The sequence below is a fragment of the Ictalurus furcatus genome, chromosome 18, assembly GCF_023375685.1.
Source record: "Ictalurus furcatus strain D&B chromosome 18, Billie_1.0, whole genome shotgun sequence".
Lineage (NCBI taxonomy): Eukaryota > Metazoa > Chordata > Actinopteri > Siluriformes > Ictaluridae > Ictalurus > Ictalurus furcatus.
In genome coordinates, this window is record NC_071272.1 from 18,589,187 (window position 1) to 18,615,902 (window position 26,716).

At 35.5% G+C, this 26,716-nt stretch overlaps 3 protein-coding genes across 20 annotated transcripts; 2 read left to right on the forward strand and 1 right to left on the reverse strand.

Annotated features, from left to right (window-relative positions):
* Positions 1–1,335: 1,335 nt before the first annotated feature.
* On the forward strand, positions 1,336–7,364 carry wdr73 (WD repeat domain 73). The gene is made up of 8 exons (XM_053648919.1): positions 1,336–1,786; positions 2,025–2,092; positions 3,277–3,362; positions 3,471–3,559; positions 4,474–4,541; positions 4,888–5,049; positions 5,763–6,122; positions 6,221–7,364. The coding sequence occupies exons 1-8, from the start codon at positions 1,734–1,736 to the stop codon at positions 6,475–6,477; spliced, it is 1,143 nt and encodes a 380-aa protein (XP_053504894.1). The 5' UTR covers positions 1,336–1,733; the 3' UTR covers positions 6,478–7,364.
* On the reverse strand, positions 6,280–11,358 carry LOC128622422 (sialidase-4-like). Of its 6 annotated transcripts, none has more exons than XM_053648918.1 (5): positions 10,308–10,437; positions 9,436–9,671; positions 9,237–9,354; positions 8,911–8,947; positions 6,280–6,409 (listed from the first exon to the last, which is right to left on the reverse strand). In XM_053648918.1, exons 2-5 carry the CDS (start codon positions 9,664–9,666, stop codon positions 6,400–6,402), a joined length of 396 nt encoding a protein of 131 aa, XP_053504893.1. In that variant the 5' UTR covers positions 9,667–9,671; positions 10,308–10,437; the 3' UTR covers positions 6,280–6,399. The 6 variants fall into 6 exon arrangements, with proteins under 6 accessions (XP_053504893.1, XP_053504892.1, XP_053504889.1 ...); XM_053648917.1 differs by having other exon boundaries at positions 9,204–9,354; XM_053648914.1 differs by lacking the exons at positions 6,280–6,409; positions 10,308–10,437 and adding an exon at positions 11,277–11,358 and having other exon boundaries at positions 7,355–9,354.
* xrra1 (X-ray radiation resistance associated 1) lies at positions 10,590–26,676 on the forward strand. Of its 13 annotated transcripts, XR_008388397.1 has the most exons (21): positions 10,590–10,711; positions 11,306–11,377; positions 12,460–12,543; positions 12,632–12,759; positions 14,253–14,428; positions 14,622–14,693; positions 14,830–14,902; positions 16,406–16,503; positions 17,501–17,670; positions 17,747–17,863; positions 19,736–19,815; positions 19,941–19,957; positions 20,119–20,184; positions 20,329–20,422; positions 20,514–20,632; positions 21,680–21,964; positions 22,217–22,376; positions 22,461–22,576; positions 24,111–24,216; positions 24,428–24,669; positions 25,481–25,592. XR_008388397.1 is itself a non-coding variant. In XM_053648900.1 (20 exons), the coding sequence occupies exons 3-20, from the start codon at positions 12,497–12,499 to the stop codon at positions 25,621–25,623; spliced, it is 2,067 nt and encodes a 688-aa protein (XP_053504875.1). In that variant the 5' UTR covers positions 10,590–10,711; positions 11,306–11,377; positions 12,460–12,496; the 3' UTR covers positions 25,624–26,676. The 13 variants fall into 13 exon arrangements, 12 of the variants coding, with proteins under 12 accessions (XP_053504875.1, XP_053504877.1, XP_053504878.1 ...); XM_053648900.1 differs by lacking the exon at positions 24,428–24,669 and having other exon boundaries at positions 25,481–26,676; XM_053648902.1 differs by lacking the exon at positions 24,428–24,669 and having other exon boundaries at positions 17,762–17,863; positions 25,481–26,676.
* The last annotated feature ends 40 nt before the right edge of the window (positions 26,677–26,716 follow it).

A 26,716-nucleotide genomic window follows, 5' to 3' on the forward strand; every position in this document is an offset into this window, starting at 1 on the left:
CAATTATGCAAAACAAGTGTTGTCTCAAGCACATCTGATGTAACTAATCAAGGGCTTCATTAGTGTGTAAATGTAAAATATTGTGTAAATGTCTATGAGTTCCAAGTAACATGAACATGATATGAGCAGAGCATAAGGACAGCTTACGTACTGTACTTTGCATGGCACTGTATACAATGTTATCTTAGTTGTGCCCCCTTTTGGCTAGCGACACCAAACTAGACTGGTATTTTGTTAGATAGCCAAAAAGTTTTATATTTCATCGGTCTGGTAGTTTTACAAACACCTGAGGCAAGTTTTATGATAAATCCAACTTTTTGTCCAATTTTCACATTTTTAAGCAATTAGCCCTCACATGCAAGAAAACAATGCATGGAAACAGTTTATTTAGAAGTATGTTTTAAAAGTTTTTTGATGAAGAAGAATCTGGGCTCAGCCCCAGATGATTAACAGTCCAGCTAACTCCCCTGGCACTGAGCATTCATTAATGGTGCCAGTGGGGCTCGCTACAGCATTAGTCACTGAGGAGGCCTGTATGTTTTTGGCTATGTTATGCATGTTGGCAAGGCTGAAGGAAGGGTGGGGTAATCCTATGGGTGATGAGTATGTGCAACAGGCAGTTATGCCATAGCAGGTCAACATCTACCTGTGTAATTAATAAATTCCAATTATTTGCAATAAAACAAGAACATGACAGGCACAGAGGACTTTTAAAGGTACAACACATGCACCCTTGATGGCCTGTGAATTATTCAGCTTTTAGTGTTTTATTCAGCAAGTGACATCACCAACCGGTTTGGACGTCTGCCTTTGTACACCAGTGGTTCTCAAACTGGGGGCCGTGGCCCCCTGGGGTGCCGCCAGATGGCACCAGGTGGGCCGCATAGAAATTCTAGAACATTTTTTTATTATTATTATTAATTTTACCTGTATGTAAATCGGGATTGTCAAGCTTTGAACTATGAAGTACATAAAAATGAGAAATATTAATAAATTAAATCAATTCGACACAGTGCACTAAGACAAAGACCAAACAACGACATCCGTTTATATACTAGTGTACTGTTAGCTACACGCTGATAAAACCTAAGACTGTTTAAAATGGATACGTTTTTAGATAGAGGACGTTGTCTCTTAACTGAGAAAGTTAATACACACGCGTGAAAAAAAAAAAAAACTGCGAAAATTTTACGACTCTAGGGGGTCACAAAGGGATGCACCCTACACAAGAGGGGGCTCACGTTGAAAAAGTTTGATAACCACTGTTGTAAATCCACATGAAGCAAAACATCAGACTGCATTTATTCAAAAAGCCTGCAGAGTGTTTATGTGTGCAGCAGGTGGCAGTATACAGCACCGTGAGCGGAAAAGCGCGTGAAAGTTTTAAGCAACGAAGAAGAACCTCCGGAACTCAGCCTTCATTTCACTCCACATTTCACTCCACATTCCGCTCCACATTCCGCTTTATTCCATATATAATAAATTCACTAAGTGCACTATGTAGGGTATGCAATAATAGCGTATACACACCTTATATAGTGCACTTCACATCATATAGAGAACCATTTGGAATTCAATCTGTGGTTGAGTTACATTCACTATACTGCAGTATTGTATCAACTCGTTTATTTTTATTTTATTTGTTTATTTATTTATTTAGAAAGATAGAGGGAGTGTGAGAGAATTATATATTTAAGATTCAGCAGAAAAAGTATAAATCTCTTGATAATAACATGGATATGTCATCTGATGAAGCCGACGACTGGTTTATGGAGTCATTAACCCTGTAAGTCATCAAGATTATTTTTTTTTCCCAAACTTTGCATAAATTAGTAAAATAACCATGAAGTTAGCATCAGGTGTCTTGAGTTAAACACGATGCTTGAAAACGTACAGAATTATTTTGATATTAACCTAATGAGATTCCTGGGGCTTGTAAAGATGAGCCAGAGAGATTGTTTCAGAGCACTGGATTGATGAGTGCACCTCTGATGTTGTCATTATGTCTGTTGTGTCTCTTGCAGCTATAAAGACCTGCATGAATTTCAGCTCGAGCATCCAACAAAAACAATTGAGTGGACTGGAGAAAAAAGTAAAGTATTGCCGGTTATGTAAAGTTACAGTCCCCTCCACTAATATTGGCACCCTTGGTAAATATGAGCAAAGAAGACTGTGAAAAATTGTCTTTATTGTTAGACTCCGACTAGACTCAGAGCTGTTATCTCAGCACAAAGGGAGATAGTACAAAGTACTGACTAAAGGGTGCCAATAATTGTTGCACACCTATATTCAACAAAGTTTGTTTTTTTTTTTTGGAAAAACCCGTGTGATATCCATGAGAGCAGAGTATTGTTGTGATTTTTTTTTTTTTCAGCAAAAGATCAAAATGTTAAACAATAAAGACAATTTGTCACAGCCTTCTTTGCTCATATTTACCAAGGGTGCCAATATTAGTGGAGGGCACTGTAGTTTAATAGACTAGAGTCACTATTCTCTCGATTCCAGTACCTGGAATCTAAAACCACTATTCTCTCGATTTCCACTACAAATGCCATAAACCATCAGCTAACCATTAAAACCAATCCAGTTCCCATTATAACCATTAAAACCTTTACAAATTCTATGAGGATTTCTGTTGTTGTTTTTTCTTTACAGCATCGTTTTAGCATTAACAGTAAAATATTTGTAATCCTGATCATATCCAGTTTGTACATAAATTTCATATGGAATAATTTCACATAATAATAATAAGGAATAAAAATAGTGGTAAAACACTTTATAACATGCTTTTATAGGAAACAAACAGTGTTTGCGTGTTCTGATGAAGCGGAGTTGCTGTTACTACCCCAAAGATGATTATTGTCCTGCGTGAACAACATAGAGCAGAATGTTCTATTTTATTCCTTTATACTACATTTATTCTTATACTACAGCAATTGCTCAAAGATTAAATGTTTTTATTTAATGAACGGCATACATGTCAATTGTCTCTTAACAGAAAACTTCACCATATCGAGAATTGCACGCTTTATTTAGTCAGTTATGTGGAGTATCCAACATACAAATCCCTGTGTAAAGTGTTACTATAGAAACAAGAACATATTAGAGCTAGAACATTAATATTTGTAGTACAGCTGCGGTACTTCTAACATTTTCTGAGCAGTCAGATTTGCATATTCAACAGTGTTGTGGTATAAGAGAGAACTAAGCATACACTATATATGTTTGGTGGAGGAGTGTTGGAATGAACTTGCATGGATGCTTTTTCTGTTGCAGGTATATGTGTTGCAGACTATTCATCAGGGAAGAATGAAATTTTAGAGCTACTGTTGCCTTTGAAGTTGTATGCAATGGGGAATCAGGTGAGTCAATAACTGGACAAATTTCTATGTCCACTACCTCCGTTATTAAAACTACAAACCCAATACCATGGCTCAACCCAGCATAATTTTCTTCTTAAATGTGAAAAGGGCCTCTGTCCAGAGCGGGACTTTAAAGTGCAGCATGGCGGATTCAGTGATGAGCCAGTTGAGTGCCTGAGACACATCTTTGGTAAACGGTAGGCTTACAGCATAGCTTGTTCACCTTTAAATAGAATCTTGCTAATGCCTTATCATTTAAACTTTTTAAACTGATATACTAATACATTTTGCTGGAATAGTGGGCAGACAATACAGAGGGTTGTGCAGAAATTTTGTAGATCAGGACCGGAATTTCACATTGATGCATACTGTATAACACAACAGAAAACTAGAACTTTTTATGCTTCCATTACCAAGTCCGTCCGTGTATCCATCCATCATCGTAGTTAGCGCAATATCTCAAGAAAAAAAGAATGAATGTTTGTTGGATTTACACAGAAATATCATTGTAACCAGCAGATGAACTGATTAGATTTTGGAATTGATCCAAACAATGTCAAGATATCTCCGATGACACTGTTGGTGTCGAGTTCTGCTTGTTTTTATTCAGTGTTTCCAGGGGCAGAGTTGTAGGGTTAGAGATACAGATATTATAAATATAAACAATAAACAGGTACAGTTACAGATCATGTCATTACATTACACCCCTAGAGTTAACTATATTTAAGGATGGCACAGAAAATCTTAAGGCACATCACTTTTGTTTTTCTGTGGGAAAAAGAGAAAAAGGCCAAATATTAAACAGGTCTATAGTGAAGTATTAAATCTAAAACATTACAAATGTTGTGAATGACAATGAAAAGTAGTGATTAAAACGCTTTTTTTTTAGCTTTACGTTTTTTGGAAGTAGAGCAACAGGGAAAATGTCAGCCTTCTGGACATTAGGCAACTGATCTGTAAAAGAATTATATAAAAATGTTATGTCCCCCATCCCACTGCTAGTATATAAAAATGCACAAATCACCTGAATAGTGATATAATTATGATTGTACCTATCCCTATTATAATCAGAAATAAGCATCACCGTTTAACTGTGATCTTTTATTTACAGATGTGTGGTGACTAGCGGGCGCCATAATTCCAATCTTCAGGTTTGGGACATTGGAGAAGATAATAGTGGTATCTATTCAGATTATTTCAGCACTTTATTTGGCGTTAAAAAATATATACAGTGTGTGTGTGTGTGTGTGTGTGTGTGTGTGTGTGTGTGTGTGTATGTATGTATGTATATATAGTAGTGTAGTCCACTTTTAGAATCTTCAGAATTGGCACCCTTGGTAAAGATGACTGTTTTTATTATAGAGGCTAGTTAAATTGAATGTTAAATTCAGCTAATTAACTACAAAATCTTTTAGATAACCTTTTTTTTAAAAAAAAAATTGTCATCACCAATGGTGCCAATAAATCTGGAGCCAACTGTATTTTTGGCAGATCATGCTTAAACTTTGTTACCTTTGGCATCCAGATATTATCAAGAGGACAGGAGTTATAAACTGCAGTCACACATCAGCCACGGGCAGAAAACTTGCTTCTGGTTTCACCGAGGATCCGTCTGTTCTTCACGGCTCTACAATATGTGACGTTCAGCAGACTGATGTAGCCTCAGGGAGAATGCTTTATGCAGTAGGTAATGATGAAGTGTGTCTTCTGTTTTATTTTTCTTTCACTTTCTGTCTAAACCAGTGGTCGTCAACAGGCAGACCAAAGTCTGGATGGAGACCCAGCAAAGTATATCAGCGGGCTGAACCAAGCACTTACTAAATAAAATATAATACCACAGCAGAGCCAATAAACCTATAAAAATGGCTTAATTTCAGCAAGTCCAGTTTTCTAAATATGAACCAGCTTGGGTTCTGTATCAGCTTATCCAAGCACATGCATTTATGTGAATTATCTAGCTGAAGGCAGCTCACTAGACCAGAGACTAACTATAGGTCTAGAGACATAAGGTCAGAAAGGGGAGAGTTTTCAGAAATGTTTTGACCTTTGTGGTCTGATTAGTGAACTGATGATAGAAAAAAGTGAGGAAAATAAAATGATTAAAGACAAATGGACAGAAGTTTGTGTTTATTCCCCACATCAAATTCAAATGAGAGGTCACATCTGTTCAAAAAGTGTCAAAAGTGGTAACATTGAGCATCACTACCAAACAACCAATCATTTCAATTGTTTAATTTACAGCCAATATCATTCATTAATTGTTTAAGCATCAAAAGGTAACTTTTGCCACTATTCACTCATAATAGTTGCATATCCATATCATTGTAAGCATTGAATTTTATGCAAGTGCACCTTTTACAAATTTTGTTCTGAACTGAAATTCTATTTTGTTGTTCATAGAAACAGACTCATTGGATGTAGTGAGTGGTCTGCAGTTTCTGAATGCCAATACATTTGCCATCTGCGCAACTAATGGCACTCTGTATGTTGGAGACTCAAGAGATCCAAAGATCAATCATTATGCTCTCTCGGAGAGTACGACTGGCTCACATTGGGCTTTTGGATTGAGGACACAGTGTGACCCTGCCATGTGTACTGTAGCAAGACTTTCCTCCTCTGGTCAGGTAATCGTGTCTGATCTCCGAAATCCGAGCACTCCAATCAGACAAGCTCGGCTTAATCTGCAGCAAAATGATCCCAGCAATGAGTTTCTGACGGTCACATGGGCTCCTGCTCTGGATAACCATCTCGCTGTGTCAGGTACGTTATATTCTTTTATCTTCTCTTTTAACTTGAGGTCTTTATTTTGAAAAAATGGCCTGATCTTGTTCATGGACTGAACTTGTCTTAATTTGAAGGATTTGATGGATCAGTGCACATCTTTGACACAAGAAGCTGGAGCACCGATTTACAGATGCCTCAGCCCATTTTTGTGCATCGAGGTCATGACTTATGTGAAGAAAAGGCTGATGCCAGTCTTGTGGTCACTACTCATGTGTGGCATCCATGGCGACCAAGAACCTTGCTATCTGCCGCTTCAGATGGATCTATACATGTTTGGGATTGGGTAGATAAAGATAATGAGAGTATAGAAAAATTACAAAAGATAATTTGATCCTTTTTTTTTATTTAAAGGCAAGTGTTTTTTCAAGTAATAGTTGAAATCTGTTTAATTAAAACATTTCTGTAATAATTTTTTTATTGCATAAGATGAAAAAGAAATATGTATTTAGCATATCATTGGCACTGATGAATAACAGTAAAAAATTAATTCAATAATTAAAAATCTTGCTGTTTTGCCAAACTTTTTCCTGACAACCAGCAGAAGGAAATACAGAGGGCCAGTCAAACTGAAGCCTTTAAGATTCTGAGGCTTGTGGCCAGAGAAGTGTACAAATGATATCAGATGCATCATGGCCTTTGGGTGGAATGTCCGATGCTGAGACTAGGAAGGGGACTCTGGACATTTATACACTTTGTCAGTTTTCCTAGGCCTCTGTCTGACACATACTAGCTCCAATACAACAAAAAAAAGGATAAATGAATTTCACATTTGTTTTGTTGTTGTTTTTTGCAGTTGACAATATAAATATAAAGCTGCAGGTTACAATATAAACACAGATGTCCTGTATTTAAGTATTATTAATGTGGACATGGCCAGAGTGTAACTATAGCTAACATTAGGACATTTGCAAAGTTTTCCATCTCAACAAACCCTGTCACCTCTGTCTTGCTCATTAGGGATCTAGATCTACATTTGAATTTCTGTAAAGCCTCTTTGTGACCATAATTGTTGTTAAAAGCATTATACAAATAGAATTAAAATGAACTGTGATAGGAATTTATTCTGATTTAGGTGTATACAGTTGTGTGAAAAAATAAGTACACCCCATGGAAACTGTTGGCTTTTTTGACACATTTGGACAAACAAACATTTGATCATATTTGAAAAGGTGCCTATTAATGAAGTTGATATACTTAATAATAAAACCACAAGGAAAATTCACTTTATTGATCATTTATTCAACAGAAATATCAATGTGATATTCTTCTGTGGAAAAAGTAAGTACAACCGTGGCCTCAGAAGCTAGTATTGCCCCCTTTAGCAGAACTTCTTGTATGTGCTTTGCATAATTGTCCACCAGGCTTGCTGCAATATTCTTGCAATATTCTTTCAGTTCCAAGATGTTTGAGGGTTTTCTTGCATGTACTGCCCGTTTTATTCCAAAAGACCTGGTCTTTGCTTATATGCTCATTGTCACACTGTAGTCTTGCAAAGGCTTTTTCCTGGCACTTCTCCCATGCAGATCAAATTTGAGCAATCTCTTTCTGATTGTACAAGCTTGCACTTTGACACCAACAGTTGCCAGCCTTACTAGCAGATCCTGTGTTGAAATTCTGGGGTTCCTGGAGACTTCTTTTGGCATCAGACGGACTGCTCTTCGGCTGAATTTGCTGGAACAGTCAGTCCTGGATAAATTGGCAGTTGTTTGAAATCTGCAACACTTGAAGATGATTTTCCTTACAGTGGAATGATGTATTTCAAATAATTTGGAGATCTTTTTAAATCCCTTGCCATACTCAATCATCAACAACCTTTTTTCTGAAGACCTTACAGAACTCTTTAGATCTTGGCATGATGACACCACACACCTCAATATCAAAGGGAACACCAGACACTAGATATGAGAGGGGTATAAATAAGACCAGTTCCACCTGCACTCCCTACGCAGGTTCTAGTTATCACCCAATCTTAAACACCTCATTCTAATTTTATGGTTTTGAATGTGTGATAAATGTAGGGATGTACTTACTTTTTCCATGTGACTGATCTGTTTTTTGTTCATTTAAATTGTGAAAATTACTACAAAATATCAATTTTATGTGTCATTTGATAGTGTATCAACTTTATCAATGGGCACTGTTTCAAAGAGGATCAAATGTTTGCTTGTTCAAATATATATCATTTCCATAAGGTGTACTTATTTTTTCACATGACTGTATTTGATTTTTCATAAGATTATTAATAACCATGTAAACCTAGCTACTGATTGTTCATGATATCACAGAGAGAAAACTCCACAAAGGCTATTTCTTCAAGTTCACTCTTCTTCCCACATTCCATGAGGCAAGCAAAGGAATCGGACTCCTCGTATTGAGTCAGATCTGAGTATCCACTGGGGCCGTGATGGATGATCCATGGTTTGCTCCAACCCGAGCCACTAAAAGGGGATTTATTCAAATACACCCCAAGAGCCCTTCTCTTCATTCTGTCAGTTGGATGGGAATAAAGGAGCCAAGTCTTTGTATTTGGTGTTAAACAGTTCTCTTTTTCCTCAGGTGCAACAAAGCTCACCACACTACCTTGGCAACCATGACAGGGCTCTACTAGCTTCTGTGCAAAATGAGGTCTATCAAAAGCTGCGCCACTGCTCTCGCTCAAAGCCTCGACTCTGTGACTTTTAGTGCTTCGTGCGTTACAGTATAGCGCACTCGACCCCTGGTCTACAATTTCTGCCATCTCACACTCGCCAGACTCAGTACTTACTCTTTCTCCAAAGCACCACGTGGTCCCACAATCATCACTATAGAACGCAAAAGCATGAGATGTTACACATAGTGGAAAATGAAAGGGAAAACATCGACAATGAATATAATAGACATAAGCAGGAATGATGAGTCTGCCACTCTTCATCTGAATGCCATGCCCAGGTCCAACAGCAAATGTGGCCCAGTTACAAATCTCATGTCCAATCACAATTTTTGTCAAGTCTGTTGAGCTGCTCCAAGTTTGTCCACTGTCTTTGCTAGTGACATAACACAGCCGAGCCTTGTTCTTACCAGTAAAAATCTGCCAATGCTCAGTAGTCTTACCCAACACACAGCAAAAGAACAGAAAGAGAGTCTTAGATTCTTTCTCATAGACTGGACATGGGTTCATGGTGCGATGTCCTGGCAAGCAAGCTGTGCTAAGCTCCTGAACAGGTGACCACTGAAAAGAAACATTTGTATATCTATGACATATGAAAGTAGAAAGTTAAAGTAAAACTATCAGTATTTGCACTAGCATCACCTGAATGGACCCATTCTGTCGTGTTCCCCTCCTCATGACCAGGAGAGTGGCGTCATAATCACATGGTGATGTTCTTTTCTCAGCAAAAGCAAGAAAGGTTTGGCTGTCATCAATGTAGATTAGAACTGGGATTCTGTATGTTATACCACTTATTTCTTTTCTGAACAAGGTTGTTTTTGGTGGTTCTCCTTGGAGTACTTGGGAATAGCTTCTCAATGTCCTGTTTTCCATTTCTCCTGGAAACAGAAATTAATCAAATGTTATAACTTTTCCATTATTGAACCATCTTGTGTTTAAACTCACGAATACATACTGTGGTAAAATGATCAATATACTGATTATATATACCCTACGCTTTGTATGGTTAATTGTTTTTTGGTAAAAGGGTTATGTCCCAGCACTTCAGTTTAAGCCCTAAAAACATAATATAGAAAACAATTAACAACTATCTTTCAGTAATCGCTTCTCCTGGTCAAAGTCATAATAAAGCTCGTTATACCTGACACCTACATGAACACTTTACAGTTGGTTGTCTGACTGTACATCATTCCCTGCAAATGCTATTGAGCTTTAAATTATGGTGTATTTTGTGTATGAGCCCATGCAGTAATAAAATACATGGCCATTTTTTATATATGATTTAATAGTTTATTTTAATAAATATCGCAAATGTAGAAAGTGTGCTTTATAGCTGACACCTAGATGAACACTTTACGGTTGGTTGTATGACTGGAAGTCATTCCCTTCAAATGCTATTGAAGTTAGAACATGTATATGAGATCAGAATCGCTCAACATCTTCAAAAAACAGCTAAAGACCCACCTGTTCCGTGAACGCCTCACCAACTCATTAAAAAAAAAAATTGCACTTACATCTCTACTCTGTGCACTTTGCTTCTTCTAGAACTTAATTAATGGATCTTGTATGGTAGCACTACTTGTATTGTTCTCTGCTTGATATATCGCTTTGCTTGTGTTTTCTCATTTGTAAGTCGCTTTGGATAAAAGCGTCTGATAAATAAATAAATATAAATGTAAATGTATATCAATGTCGTATGTAACTTTAGAGACGGTCCCTTAATTTCCGCATATCTGCGAATATCGAACGTCCAACGTCAAGCGAACTTTATTCCAATGGAGCACATTCCGGTGACACAGGACACAGTGCAGGAATACACACTGCATGGGACACAAATCCATCGGGGCCACCATGTACACACACACAGTGACACACTCATTCACACTTAGGGGCATTCTCATCAGTACTGTGAATTGCTGTGCGTTAGTTATGTTATGTTATGTTATTTATTTATTTAAATGGTCATTATGTAAAACGTTACATTGCTTTAGTTGTGTAGGAGCTCACGGACGCTCGTTTTCCGTTTTCTGAAGTGTCTAAAAGTATCTAAAAAAAAAAAATTACGTGCGGTTAATAACTGGTTTCAGGAAGAGCGACTGGTTTAACCGCAGTTAATGTTTCTGCAGTCCTCTCTGAGGGTTACACGTCTGGTTCCCTTAAATAGCACGAAACTCGCCATGTTCTTAAAAATAATAATAATAAAAAAAAAACTTTATCCAGCGCAATACGTGAAGAAACAATTAACTTCCGGGTCATAGCCAACCGGGGAAAAAATTAACTGTTAAAATGTAACCTGACATTTTCTAATTTCTTATTTTTAACTTGAGCATGAGACTGAAAGAATGGAACACAAATTGTTATTCATTTTTTCGTTTTTGGTTTGTAAACGTAAATAATAAAATAACAAGCCATTTTTTTTTCATTTTCAGATATTTGGTTGTTAATTGGATATGAAAAGAACGGATGATACACGGATTCTTTACCTTGTTGTGGATTTTGGTTCCGTTTTTAGAGCGGCTGCATTTTCATGGTCCTCTGGATAGAGTGGTGCAGGGTTGACGTCATTTTGTACCTGAACCCGGAAGTTAGCATCACACTGGTTCCCTTGACAGAAACTCCAATAGGATTTTCCCATAAACCTGTTATGTTAATGTTGGAATGCAATTTTTTTGAATCCCATAGGCTTTTGGATTATCGCAAATATATATATATATTATTTTTTTAAGAATAAGAAATTATTTTCATGTTTATTTGTCATGTGCTCAAAGTGTCATGTGCATTGGAATGCATGTTGTGAGGCATAGGTACGCTACAGCTGTGCCATACAAAAAAAATATATACATCAGAAGGGAAAGGGGGGGGGGGGGTTGATAAATATTAATATGGCATGCTCTCTTACTTTAGCTCATGAGTTTATAGGAGTTCTCGCTCTCTATTGAGAATACGGTGACCTTTTTCTTGTCTACTCGACTACCCATATCATACGAATGTTCTCTCCTAGTTTTTCTTATCTTGCAAAAACATACTGGAACACTGGAATATGTGGAGTCACAGTCTGCACTGTGAACACGAACATGAACAAGAGTGCAAAATATAATAAACTAAATAGTTATAAATTAATGAACAGTCCTCTATAGACATCGGAGAGTTTAAAAAAAAGGCAGATCAAATGTTAAAGTTTTATATCAAAATTAAATGTAGTAGTATGTGTAGTGTGTAATAAATATGATCAGTATATCAATATATTGCACATAGACAGGACAGGACATGTTTATTGCACATTTCTACGTATGTACCTGTGAGAGAGTAATTCATAACGAACGAGTAACAAGTAAATAATTCTCTTTAACGTAGTTATGGATTCGGTTCTGTTTTCGCCTCGGTTTAACTTTCAAATTGACTCGTGGTTAGAGTTTCAGCTAAAAGTCCATTGTAGTACATTTTTCCATCAGAGCAATGCGTTCTCACTTAAACTGAGTGCGGAAATCATTGCCCGATTGCAGTATGGGAAATGTAGTCATCTAAAGAAAACGGCCTCATTTCTTTGAACTAGAATAACGATTTTTCGAAAAAGAATAATAGGAATATTTTAGTATCGATGGCATGTTTATGAAATGTTATATTAAACTGGAAATTGTTATGACTTCTTTTTTACACTTCTTGCAGCAACTGTGTAATATACTACAACTCCCAGACATTTTTCATGTTTGTCGCTAGGAGACTAGTCTACAACAACCTGCCTCATTGCTGGTAATGTACATTATATATGCTAGTGGATTATTTGTTTGCAGTATGTACTGTTTGTTAGTGGTTGATGTTAGAGTAACTCTTTTAATAGTTTTTTCCCTCGCAAATACCAAGTATTTAGACTAAAAATGGCTGGTTCTGGAGTTTACAAACTGGACAACGGAGAAAGTTTTCCTACGAATTGTTTCCCGATAAGGTCATTTCATCAGAGTAAAGAAGGTATAAGCATAGACACTATTCTATTGTATTATGCCATTTCATACAAATATAAATACTATAACTGCAAGTGTAAGAATATGGACCCTAATTATATCTCACAATGTTTGCAGGATTGCTTGGTATGAGATGTCATTGGCTTATTCCTTCATAATACTGAAGGGATTGGGATTGGGGGGGAGGAGGAATATGTGGTTGGTCAGATTTAAGAAAAAAATATTACGTATACTTTACATAAAAATATTACGTTTATCATCTAAACGTGAACTGATTACTCATACTAATTTTTAACAATTAATTTAAATACATTTATAATTAGGGCTTGATTATGTAGAGTGAGCATGAGCAATTCAAATACAGTATAAAATAAACAACTTCTATAATGAAGATTATTAGTTTAAAATCCATGATCAAGTCATGTTGGATGTACGAAAACAAGCGGTTCCTAAATTCTGGTCCATTCCAAGAAAAGGGTTTTCTTCTTTAAACAGGACTAGGCATTGTTAACTTAAGACCTGATATGGAATTATCAGTTAGGATTGGGTAAGGGGATGGGAGGGTTAAGACATATAAAGTCCAGTAATAGAATATAGTTTTATCAGAATAGAAAATAATATATCAAAACGTATTTCTTATAAAAAATAAGAAATCGTTGATCATTGCACAACAAACTAACTATTGACTTATTTAAAATCGTTAATATAATTGTAATGAATATAATATAATGAATAGAATTTCTATCAATAATGCAGAAAACTTGAACTGTTAGTGAATTGTATGGAAATACCCTGAAGAAAAATATTATAGATTTAATTACTGTGACTATCACCAAAAGATTTTAAACAAAGAAATGTGTGGGTGGGGCAAACAATGATGATCAGTGATAAGTCATAGGGAACAATGGTGAACAGTGATTGTACATTAGGAACAATGCTGAACAGTGATTGGTCATTGGGAACAATGCTGAATATTGATTGGTCATTGGGAACTATGGTGAACAGTGATTGGACATTGGGAACAATGGTGAACAGTGATTGGACATTGGGAACAATGGTGAACAGTGATTGGACATTGGGAACAATGCTGAACAGTGATTGGACATTGGTAACAATGCTGAACAGTGATTGGACATTGGGAACAATGGTGAACAGTGATTGGACATTGGGAACAATGGTGAACAGTGATTGGACATTGGGGACAATGGTGAACAGTGATTGGACATTGGGAACAAAAATTCATAAAAATGCAACTCAGTCAGGCTTTACACACTACAGCAGGTTGTGAGTCGAATGAACCTACTTTCTCAACTTGTATAACCAGCAACCGTTGGAGAAGGTCTGTCACTAGGTTTGGTATTAGGCTCTTTTTTGAAATAAAATTGCTAAAGGGGCCTAAAAGTCACCAACTCTATTGACAGAGATTAATTTAGCATCACTGTTTGCTACCTATATGGCCAAGTCCCTTGTTCAGAAGATATTAATGTTTTCTCTTTAAAGGAGCAGGGCACTGGTTAATTGCCCACAGAGGGAGTGTGGAGGACCGATACAAGTTCCTAAAGCAACCAACTTCAGTACAACACTTTTGCACTGGACTATCGGGTCAGTCTGAATGTGAAAGACGTAAGCAAAGGACATTAAAACGTTCTGGAAACACTTTAAATGGACAGATTTTGGTGAGAATGACTGCACTCCACATTATCAGGTCCACTTATCATCCAGGTCACTTAGTAGGAGTACTGACTGTATGTGATGTGTACTAGATTAAAATGGCTAATGATTGTACAAGCTATTGTTTCTATTGCATAGTCTATTCACTGCTTAAAATTTGAACTGAACTTGAAGTGTATTTCTCTTATTCTTCTCTAGATGGCGCTGCACTGTGTGGACAGACCGACTGATCTCTGCTCTGTGGACATAAGTGAAAGAAAGCTGGACTCGGTAGGACTTGTCATTCACTGCATCTCTTTGGCTTTCACATACACACTGTTGTGACTCGCTGTTTCTTTCTTTATAACAAGCCTCATTATGAGGAATATTTTTATTCCTCTGATCTGATTCATCTTTGTTTGGACAGGTTACACTAGAAGGTTTGGAGGAATTTGACTGTGTTGCTTATATTAATGCGTCGGACAACTATTTAACCCTAGGTAATATGCTTTCGCTTTTCATATCATGAGGATTGTTACATTTTAATCACATTTTACACTATTATCACAATATTGTACGTAAGGAATAAAACATTTGGGGGCAAGCCATTGTAGGAAAATAATCAAAAACAGACTAGAGTGATGAGGCCAAACATTACTGTCCTATTACAGCACGTCCTGAAATGTTTTATTCATCTTATACAAAAGCAATTTGCTAACAATTACAATGGTTTATTAATTAGAAAAGTGGCACATCATTCTTTTTATTCATTTATAGTTACAACCCCAATTCCAAAAAAATTGGGATGCTGTGTAAAATGTAAATAAAAACAGGATGTAATGATTTGCATATCTCATAAACCCAAATGGTATTCAGAATAGAACACAGAAACATATCAAATGTTTAAACCATTTAATCATTTTGTTATTAGATTAAGATTACATGGAGCATCTGCCATCCAAGTCCTTGTGAAAAATAACATATTAGAATATTAAAGGAAAATTCCAGCATGAAATTAGAATTTAATATGTAATTTGTCATGGTATATAGTATTATGTTGTACAGGATTGTATTGCTTACTGCCTGAGTTTTAGCAGAATTTATGATTTTATGTTGTTTATTGATAATCCATAATAATAAGTGGATAACATTTTAGCTAATGTCACTGTCAATCTGATGTCAATGTCAATGTCAATGTCAATGTCAATCTGATTCTTAAATAAAATTTATGATAGATTCTTTGGTTAGATTATAACCAAGTAGCTCAGTTGCTAGGGTAATCCTGTTCAGGGTTAACCATCTCTTTTTGTTTACAAACATATTTACATTACATTTCATCCCCTTTCATAAAATTAAGGTAGCTACTTGTGGTGTTGCTAACAGTTATTTGGCTCAGTGTCATTTTGAAAGATATACAATTGCTGTCTACCTGCCTCCTGTTGCTCTTCTTGCTGGCGCATATCTTCTTCTATGTATTTTGGCTCAAACATGTACGGTTGGATTTCACTGTGTAACAGTAACTCCAAAAAAATCCTCATCTGTTGAGTCATTTCTGTAGCTTGAGTAATCCATTCCCTCCATCGCAATAATTTGTTTACAAAGCAATGTGATTATGAGCTTCTTAGAAGTAGCAATCAAGCTAGCTCACCTCCCTTAACATACCATTATCTAGTGTGCATATCTCAAGAGGAACCAGACTCAAAAGAGCACCCATCCTCATCTGGGTGACACTGGATAGTGTGATTATAAATCATTTCACTTTTTTAAGCAAAAACATATTTAAAAAAATTTTCATCAGACAACCATCTTTTGTGTAAAAAATATATATAGAAAAACAACAAGGAACAACACAATAGGCCATATGATCTGATTTCAGATCAGATTTCAATCCAGCCAAGCAGGGACATGTGTAAATGCATGTGGCAAAAAATCAATTGGCATGAAATAACCAGATGTAAACCTGGCCATTGATCAAAACTGATCTGGTCTTTATGTGCTTTTAGAGGCTTTTAGCAGGTTTCCTGCACTGAGGGAGCTGGAGTTGTCTTTGAACGGCCTCAGCACTGTGGAAGTTAATGCTGTAGATTTTCCTAGATTAGAGGTAGGTCTATGCATGGAATAAATGCTACTGAAATCAGAATCTGTCATGATTAGCATGAATTTCATGCTGGTCTAAACAGGTTTATGTTGCATGGTGATGGTTGATGAGCCAAACTTTGTTAGTGAAACTGTTGGGTTTTTTTTTTCCTGGTGCAGCTAACATGATCTTGCAGGTTGGTTGCTTAGCACAGGGGTTCTCAAACTTTTTGCAGCCAGGAACCCTTTTAACTCTAAAATAGATTTCATTTACCCCCGTAATCACAATCCAACTTTTCAACTATTAGATTCTTTTTAAATGTCCACGGTAACTTTTTGGCTATTTGTTGGAGCTATAGAGTGGAGTCATTTCCATGGGTGAAACACATTAGGTCCAAGTTGACAATATTTACAGACCTATGTTATTTTGTCATTGGAGGTTAGGATTAAAACCCATTTGGTCAGTCAAACAGGCAATTTTATAATTTTAATAACCTCGATAACAATGGATTGTGACTAGCATTATTGTAACAAAGTAAAAAAATAAATAAACGGATAGTTTCAGTTATAAAATTTGATTGGCTGAGTCATGTTTCAATCCATCCTTGTATATACTGTATGAGCGCCACATTTACAATAATTGAATTCTGTATTAATGCACCAGATTTTAAACAAATAAAACCATTATTCTACAGTCATTGTTCTGTCCACTGTTCTGAACTATTTTTTACTATTTTAAAATAATTAATAATAATTAATTTAATTATTTATTGAATGCTGGATTTTGGTTGTATAAAAGCCATGCTTACATACCCCTTGACCACTTTTAGAACCACTGGCTCAGAACCAGCGTGCATTATAATGGTCATGCTAGTGAGTAGATAAGCTACTCTAAGGTTGTTGTTTTGTTGTTTTTTTGGTATTTACATTTATGGCATTTGGCAGACTTAAACAGGGTGTACTATAAATAAAGCATAAAATAATCCCCTAAATTATTTCCAGCAAGTTTCTATTGATTGTAGTGTTTTTTTTTCTTACACAAGGTTCTGGACCTGTCCTATAATAATTTATCAAGTGATGGTATATTATCCATTGGCCTTCTACCAAGATTAAAGGTGCTTCATCTGACTGGAAATGATCTGCAGATGCTTCTGCCTGATATGGCTGGCCCTAATACTCCACATGGTGATCTGTATGTGTTGTTTGTTACATTCTACTGTTTTGTATTTAATGTCATATTTACACAATAAAACATTAAATTTAAACAGACTTTATATCAACAGGGCTCCCGAGTCCAGCGCATTGTTTCAGACTCTTGAAGTGTTGATGCTTGGTGATAATAAACTGTCTTCTTGTGTCTTTGGAAGTCTTGCAAATCTAAAAAGGTTAGTTATTTCCATCACAATCATACTGGGAATCTAATGTTTGCATTCCAGCTATTTTCCCAGAAAGAATTCTTCACTTTTGCACTCATGAACTTTCAGAACATGGTGGGAAATAAACTGCACACTTCCTTGTTTCTGATTATATTTTGTATCTTAACTATGTATCTTTAACCTAGAAAGCTTTACTCTAAAAGGTCATTATGGTCCGATAATTTTTAAAGGTTTATTATATCCATGTTTGCAAGTGAAAGATACATATTAAAGATACAGAAGTGTACTTCTTAGGGTAGAAACCCAGCAACAAGGAAAGGTATATTTTAGTACTGTTTTTTTTCCTGAGTGCTGAAATGTATATACATTTATTTAATGTACAATGTCTTCCACTAATATTGCCACCCTTCATAAATCTGAGCAAAGAAGGATGAACGTTCTTTGGAAGGGTTTCAAGAGAACAGCCTCTACTCTCAGCCAAAAACAAACTCAAGCATCTTCAGTTTGCCAGACACTACTGGAACTTCAAATGGGATCGGGTTCTATGGTCAGATGTAACCAAAAGAGAGCTTTTTGACAATAAACACCATAGGTGGTTTTGGCGCACACAGAGAGGTAGCCATATGGAAAAGTACCTCATGCCCATGGTTAAATATGGTGGTGGCTCTTTAATGTTTTGGGGCTGTTTTTCTGCCAGAGGACCTGGACATTTTGTTAGGATACATGGCATCATGGACTCCATCAAATATCAACAGATATTAAATGAAAACCTGACTGCCTCTGCCAGAAAGCTTAAAATGAGCAATGCACACCTATATTTAACAAAGATTATTTTTATAAACCTGTGTTTTGTTTGCGATGGTTTGATATCCATGAGAGCAGAGTTTTTTGTGACTTTTTTTTTAACAAAAGATCAAAAGGTTAAACAAGAAAGACAGTTGTTCACAGCCTTCTTTGCTCATATTTACCAAGCATGCCTATATTAGTGGAGGGCACTGTATGTAATGTATAATGTATTTTCATGGTTCTGAAATGTATACACCTGCAGTAGTATTATTTGAAGCTATGACTGAAATACCCCACTAAAAGGTGGGGCTGTACCTAACTCCGTTTTACCTTCTTATTGCTTTTATACAAAGCACTTGGGTTATGCTATTATAGGAAAATAATCAATGACAGAGTAGTGTGATGTGGTTCAACATGAAGCAGATTTACTGTTACCATTGACTACTGTTACAAAGCCAATAATTTTATTATAACAGCACATTTCAAAGGGTTGTATGCCTCTTGCACCACAGCAATTTGCCAACAATTTATACTTAACATATATACTTTTTATATCCATATAGTCCTTTTTATCCATGTATATGTACAGTGCTGTGAAAAGTAATTGCCCCATCCTGATATCTTCTGTTTTCTCATGTTAAATTGTTTTCGATCTTCAAACAAAATACAACGTAAAACAAAGGCAACCTGAGTAAACACATAATACAGTTTTTATTTATTGATATGTTTTTTATTGCTTATATTATAGCGGCTATAAACAGTTGTTCCCTCACCAACCTCTCTTTTTTCACTTTCTTGAAGTTAATAAGACAAATCCGAGAAAAGTATTAGACGACGTGCATTCATATAAACCTGTCATTTGCAGCTGCACTACCGTCAGAGCTGCTGTTATAGAACAATAATCACCTTCTGTCCAATCAGAACTGAGCATTCAGCAGTGCTGTGGCATAAATATATTATTATGCTAAAAGTCATATTATTTCACTAATTTACACATTTGTAATTATTACTCATGCATACAAATTCAGGCACTCATATTGTTTATTTAGTTTGTCACTTATAATTGATTAATAATGTTTTGTTTTATCATTTCAGGCTTCAGCATTTAAATTTAGAAGGAAACTACATCTCTGAAGTCCCTTACCTTCAGCTGATGCCACTGCTACAGGGGCCAGGTGCTTTAGATCTGGAAATAGTTGTCACCACAAAAGATGACATCATGATATTGTGTTCAATTAAATACTACTGCATTGGACCTTAACTTTGCATTAATTCTATCTCTTTTTTTGTCCCCACACAGGCTGCTCTGATTCTCAAGTAAACCAACAGAAGCATTTTAATATAGAAACTGATATAGAATCACCACAGTTTGTATTATTATAATACATTATATAATAATGTACATATTATATACATTATATAAGAATCCTGTTTCATTTTCAGTAGAATTTCTGCTTCTGACGTGCCTAAATTTTCAGGAGGATGAGGAGGATTTCTGTCCACCATTTCCAGAGCTTCGATATCTGAATCTAGCTAACAATAAGGTCTGTTTACCATCAGCAGCTGTCAAAGTTTTAGTGTATATATATATATATATATATATATATATATATATATATATATATATATATATATATTTTAATGGTGGTTTTAGAGGAGTGGCAATTATTTATTTAATATTTTCCCAGATATTTGAAGAAGATGCATTGTTGGCTGTGGCATTGCTTCCTTTGCTCAGCGAGCTTGTTATCCACTCAAACCCACTGACTACACAGAGGAGTGGTAAGCTCTGTATATGTGCAATTTTGTAGTTTATTTGTCATGGTAATACTCAAATTTCTTAATGTTTTTGTCTACTATTTCTTTGTTTTAGGTGACCTACCAATGTTGAACTGGATTCTTCAAGACAGGCTTGGTATTAAAATGAGACATAAGAAGTCAGCTGATATCGTAAAACCACATCTTCTGCTCAGTGTCAACCCTAAAAGAAAGGTTATTTATCCATTTATGGATCTAATGTTGTTTATTTTGGTTATGCCATTTGATGAATTCTCAAATCTGAATGGTCAGAAGTTATTCATTAATTGTCTATAGCAGCAAGTCTATAATCATAGGTTTATATTAATGTACTTGTTCTAATTATATTTTCTGTAGTAACAACTTACACAGGGACTTGTATGTTGGGCAGTCCTTGTAATCTAAGACTAAGACTATGGATTCTTTTCAAATTTGTTTAATTAATCATTGATGCGTTAAGGTTTTCTGTGAGACGACTTTATTTAACATGGGATAGTCTTCAGGACAGAGGACTTTGCTCTTTCTAGTTCAATTATAGCATGGCAAGCAATATTTTGTATCATTCAAGGGCGAGAATAATGTAAAAGATAACAGAAACTTATTCCACATTCCACAACATTACATGAAACTATAAACAGATCAAAAGCTTGATCTGTGATTCTTTTTAAAAAATGTAGTTTTTGACATATTGTTGCAATACAAAAATACTTCGGGAAGTGGTGTTTGTAAAATAATCAACTTTGAGGTGGTAACAGTAACTCTTCACCCTGCAGAATCGTAATAATACCACATGTCTAGGAGGCCAAAAGTCATAACATGGCTCCTCAGCTGTCCATGGAGCTTTATTGCCACTACTTTTTGCACTATTGTTCAATGCAAGATTCAACTTTGACATGCTACCATGCATAGACTCGTGATGAGTTTCTGTGTCAAATGATAGGAGTGAGGGACCTTACTGTCTCAAACCTCCTAAATAAAAATACATTCAGTTACATCTTCAGCAATTTAATGAGTATGAAACCATTGCAAGCTTCATTTGAATGTCTGTTGTGTTTGATATAAAATTCAGATTTAACAAAGAATAGGGCATGTGCATGTTTATTGCCTGAATCGGCCATGAATATTGCTTGAATATTGCTAGTTGAATCTGAAAATCATTAATCAACTGACAGAACTTTATAAGTAGTTGTAAGTGTAAATTTACGTTAGTGTTACATTGATTTTTTCCTCTTACAAATGCAGGTAGAAACTAAACTCCCAAAGGTACCAAAGGTTTCCTTGCTTACAGCAGCCTTGTGTGCTTCAGAAATCCCTTCTACAGACAGAGGTACTAAACAAAATAACAGACTTCAGCCATCAGATTTCAAGTCCACTGACATATTCCTCCCCAGCGCCTCACAAACCAACACTGAGGAGATGGAGAAGGAGAACGTTGCCACTGGTTCTAGTGTATCAGAGCCATTGGAAAAGGAAAATTCAGAGCTCCACAGCGAGAGTCAACTAAAGGAAGAATTCTTTGTAACAGAGGTGACTTAGCTTTAATGGTACAATTATGGGAAATGGAACAGCTGGAACAGTTGATGTATGAGCAGATGTATTTAATCATCTAATTAATTCAATTAAAACTTTATGGCAGATGGAGCAGAACATTCCAGCTAAAATGGTTAACATGGCACAATTTAACTCTTCATCACTCTTTGGTTTTGGGGTATCTGAATTGCTAAAATTTCCAAGATTCTAAAAAAAGGTGCTACTCTTATTTGCTTTATAAATTCCCAGATAATTGATTTGCTTGAACCTGAGTATCAGGACAGAACAGAGCAGACAGCAGACATCACCCATCTTGGGAGAAATGATGCAAAACAATACCCAGAGAAACTCCTTGGTTATGAAGCCTTACTGGATGATGTTATGGACTTAGATATGCCCAAGCCTGCTGGTAAGTGATGACTTTATTAGACTGTGATGGTAAGGTAATATTTAAGGAGGTAATATTTATTTATTTTTTTTAATGATTTGTCAGGAATCCAGCAGACCGTGAGGGTTCTGGAGTACACACTGAAGAACCTGCTTGTGTACAGAGATTCCAAAGCTAATCTTAATCGTCTACAGAGACCATATAAAGAACAACCAAAAAGAGTAATAAACTTTATATTCTTTAACTTTATATTTCTGCACGTATTCAGTCTGGCCCTGGCCTAATCTTGTGATTGCCTCACACAGTGAATGTCCCTCTTTGACCAAGTTCTTGGATAGTTACATGCTATAGTGAAATGTAATCAGACAACGTCAAAATATTAGCAATATTTAAATGCCTAATAATATATATATATATATATATATATATATATATATATATATATATATATATATATATATGTGTGTGTGTGTGTGTGTGTGTGTGTGTGTGTGTGTGTATATATATATATATATATATATATATATATATATATATATATATATATATATATATATTAGTAAGAAACAAAACAGCTAACAAAACAGAAGTGACTGAATTTATCAGATTATCATGAGTCATGAGATGATGATGATGATGATGGTAATGATGATGATGAGACTCGTGTTTAAATGCCAGACAGACTGATGTGATAATGCAGATAATCAATGTGAGAACCCTTACAATTTCCCACTGCAAACATATATTTATTTTAAAAAATTTACAGTAATGTTGTTTTCCATAAGTAGATTAAGTTATAAATGCAGAGGTAGGTGGGGGTCTTTCAGTGGAATTGGAATGAAATAATAAATAATCTCTTCCTTTTTCATTCTTGCGTCAAACCAGCCTTTTAAGATAACTTTACAACATTTTCTTTACTAAATACACCAATTTCAGTTCAGGAAAGTATGTAGTTTTTAGAATAATGTATAGTATTAAATGCCCAAATTGAACCATGTGAACAGTTTTTACTGCACCACTAATATTTGGGAGAATTAGCAGAAGCTCATAAGGTTAGTGTTAATGCTGCTATAACAGAAGTGCCAAATCCACTCCTGTATGGCTGAAGTTCTGCACAGTTAAATCAGATGTCACTGATCACCCAATTCAGATAGACTCCATCCCACCAGGACTGAAATTGGTCATGTTGGTCACTTGCTTTTGTCTGGTCTGGTTTCTTGAAAATTTTGATTTACCAAAAACATGCTCAATGGTGCCATCCAGGGCTCAGTTTAAGGTTTTTTAACTCCTCCATCTTCAGTTTATGTGAATGCTAGCTGGGTTGAACTCTGGTGTTATAATTTGATTAAAATATAGACCATAGCATGATGTAATACGGTTTAATACTGAAGTTCATTTGATGTAACTTCCCATGGTTTGAGGTGCTGGTGTGATGACTTAGATATTTAGTTTGAATGATGCTCTAGTGGTTCTAAGCTTCCCCTAATTGTTAGATAAATTAGGATTGTAGCATGAGTGCACAAATAAATAAGCAAACTTCAGCCAAGATGTCTTGGCTGATTGACTACAATTAGGAGAACATTGTGTATGTTTTAGATTTTGTCTGATCTGCTCCATTAACTATAGTCAGCTGTTAAATAAAAACTTTCCGTGTATATTGTAATGAGCTTCCGATATGAATAACCAGTGCAAATAGCATTGCTGATTAAGTGTTTTTTGTTTGCTTGCTTTTTGACAAAGTTATACTTTTTCCAGACGAGGAATTTGCTTCCTGCAAAACCACAAAAAACCAAAGGAGAGAAAGTAAAAGAAATTCTCACAGAAATGAAGGAAATGAAAACAATAAGTGAAGTCCCTTTGGGTAAGCTTCAGTATTTCACTTACGTCAAACATTAGGTTTTCCTCAGTGTTGCCAGTTCTGTAGTTTTCCTGAAGAATCAGATTACTTTTAATCTGATGTTGCCAGTTAATTGTTTTCTTTGCAGGTTGGGGTTTAGACATTTTGTATACATTCCATTGAATATAACTTTTTATACCACAGCATTGTTGAATTTTTACTTTTTATTGGTCAGATGGTCTTGACTAATTTTCTATAACAGCAGCAATTGCACAAGCATTGGGCATAGCCAATACAATAATTTAAAATGTCCTGAAAAAGAAAGAAACCACTGGTGTACTAACAACCAGACATAGAGCAAGTCATCCAAGGAAAACAGCAGTTGATGACAGAAACGACATTGTGAGAGCTGTGAAGAAAAACCTAAAAACAACAGTCAGTGCCATCACTAACTACCTCCATTGGGCAGGGGTAAAGGTATGTATTTCACCTCCTGAAGAGGAGAATGAAGGGAGAAAGCACCCCACCCTAAAAAAACAAATGAGTTTATTCTAAATTGAATTTTTTTAAAAAATTGCTGTGGTATAAGTGGAATGCTGCAGATATGCAGGCAAATATTAAGTCTTAGTCTCAAAGTAAATGACAGTAAATATCTGTTCCAATACTTTTGCTCACCTAAACATGCCACATTCTAAGATGTTTAACACATGCAGATGTAAATATCAGGAAACGAAAGTTGAAATTCTGATCTATTGCCTTATATTTTATCTTTTGATCTCAAATTCAAATGTCTTCAGTGTATAGCATAAACAAAAGAATTGGCCTTGCTGTTCCAGTACTTTTGAAGGGGATTCTAATTTGTTGAGTCAGAGCATTTACGCTCCATGTTGTTGAATATTTGTCTTGTTGCACCATCGGGTCTGGTCAGTTAAGGTTACACAAATGACAGATCTGGAGACTGAAAAGGATTCAATAATAAATATGCTTGAGTCAGAGATGATATGTTGAAACTCTTGAGAAATAGGTTTACTGGAAAGTGCTCTGTTTGGCATTGCAGCTGTTCTTTTATTATCTCATCACTTATCAGAGCAGTCAGTGTATGATGGACTGAGCTGGATTCATGGTGCACAGTTGTTATTGCTATTTTTCTCATCAGTACTTACATGAGAACAGTTGACAAAGTTGTTGATTTTATTGATTTTAGACCATATTTTATATAAAGTAGTGTGGTCATGTACATAATGTATATTTGTTATTTTTTATTCTTGTTGTCCATTTCTTTACGCAGAGAAAGTTCTTCGAGGCAAAGATATATACAGGAATGAATATGAAAAGGCACTGATATTACTGAAAGATTTGAAGAGCAAGTACAAGATGATCCACTTGAAATCACTGGAGCAAGCAGCACAAATTGAGAGCAACTATCATTAAAGGAGGGACAAATCCACTAAAATAAATTTAAACCTTAATTAATGATTGTTAAATGATTGTTTTGTGCCTTTTATGATTATTTTGTTGGTCCATCAACTCTTTTTTCAAATTTATTTATACCACAGTACTGTTGAATTCTTGATTCTAATAGATACACCTTGGTATCACATGGTGTTGATTAATTTTCTGTAACAGCAGCACTGACAATAGTGACAAATCATTTTCTTTTAAATGTGCTCGTTCTAATACATTATCTTGTCTATACTGTAGTAATAAATACACATGGACTGGTATGGCAGATGCTCCACATAAACAAATTTTAAAATGTGTGTAAGAGGGGTCTCTCGTGTCAGTACTTCATAACAGTTATGTTCAACAACACCAAATGTAATTTTAAATGGATCAAATGTATGATATCTCATTCTAAAATGAAAGAATTTATTAAAATAAAAAATAAAAAACTAATAGCTGGCAAATTACTGTGGTATACACTTCTGGATGTATTGTCATTAGAAAATAATACATTTTAGGGTGATAAAAGTAACTCAACTTCACACCGGGTTGCATCACACCAACTTATCGTTGATTGTTTTTCAATAACAGCATACCCCCCAGCAAGTATTTTATTCTTTACTTATTGGTGGTTCTTGCAGTTACAGTTACTGCCACTTCTGTTCTGAAACCCACTGTACTGAAGAAATGATCTATTCTTTTAGCTATAATTATTTGTTCTGCTCTGTTCATCAAAGCTTTTCACCAAAGCTCTTTAATCTCCGTTCTAATCACTAGAGTAAATTTATGTGCATGGCGCCTGTTCTGCCTAAAAAAAATAAACATGACTTCTTACTTTGTGTTTTGAGTGTTAAGTGTATAACCTCTGTTATGACTTGATCTGTCTCAAGCTTAATCAAGGGCTCAGCAAGCACAAAGACATGTAAAAACATCTAGATTTTGGCTAGTGAGAAGGGTTTTTCTTTCGAGAACACAGAAAAGATGACTTGTGACCATATACTGTATAGGATTTTGAACTTAATATAGGCCAAATTAGGATATCTCTTTAGGGCTCATTTTTGTTTTATTTTACTTTGCATTG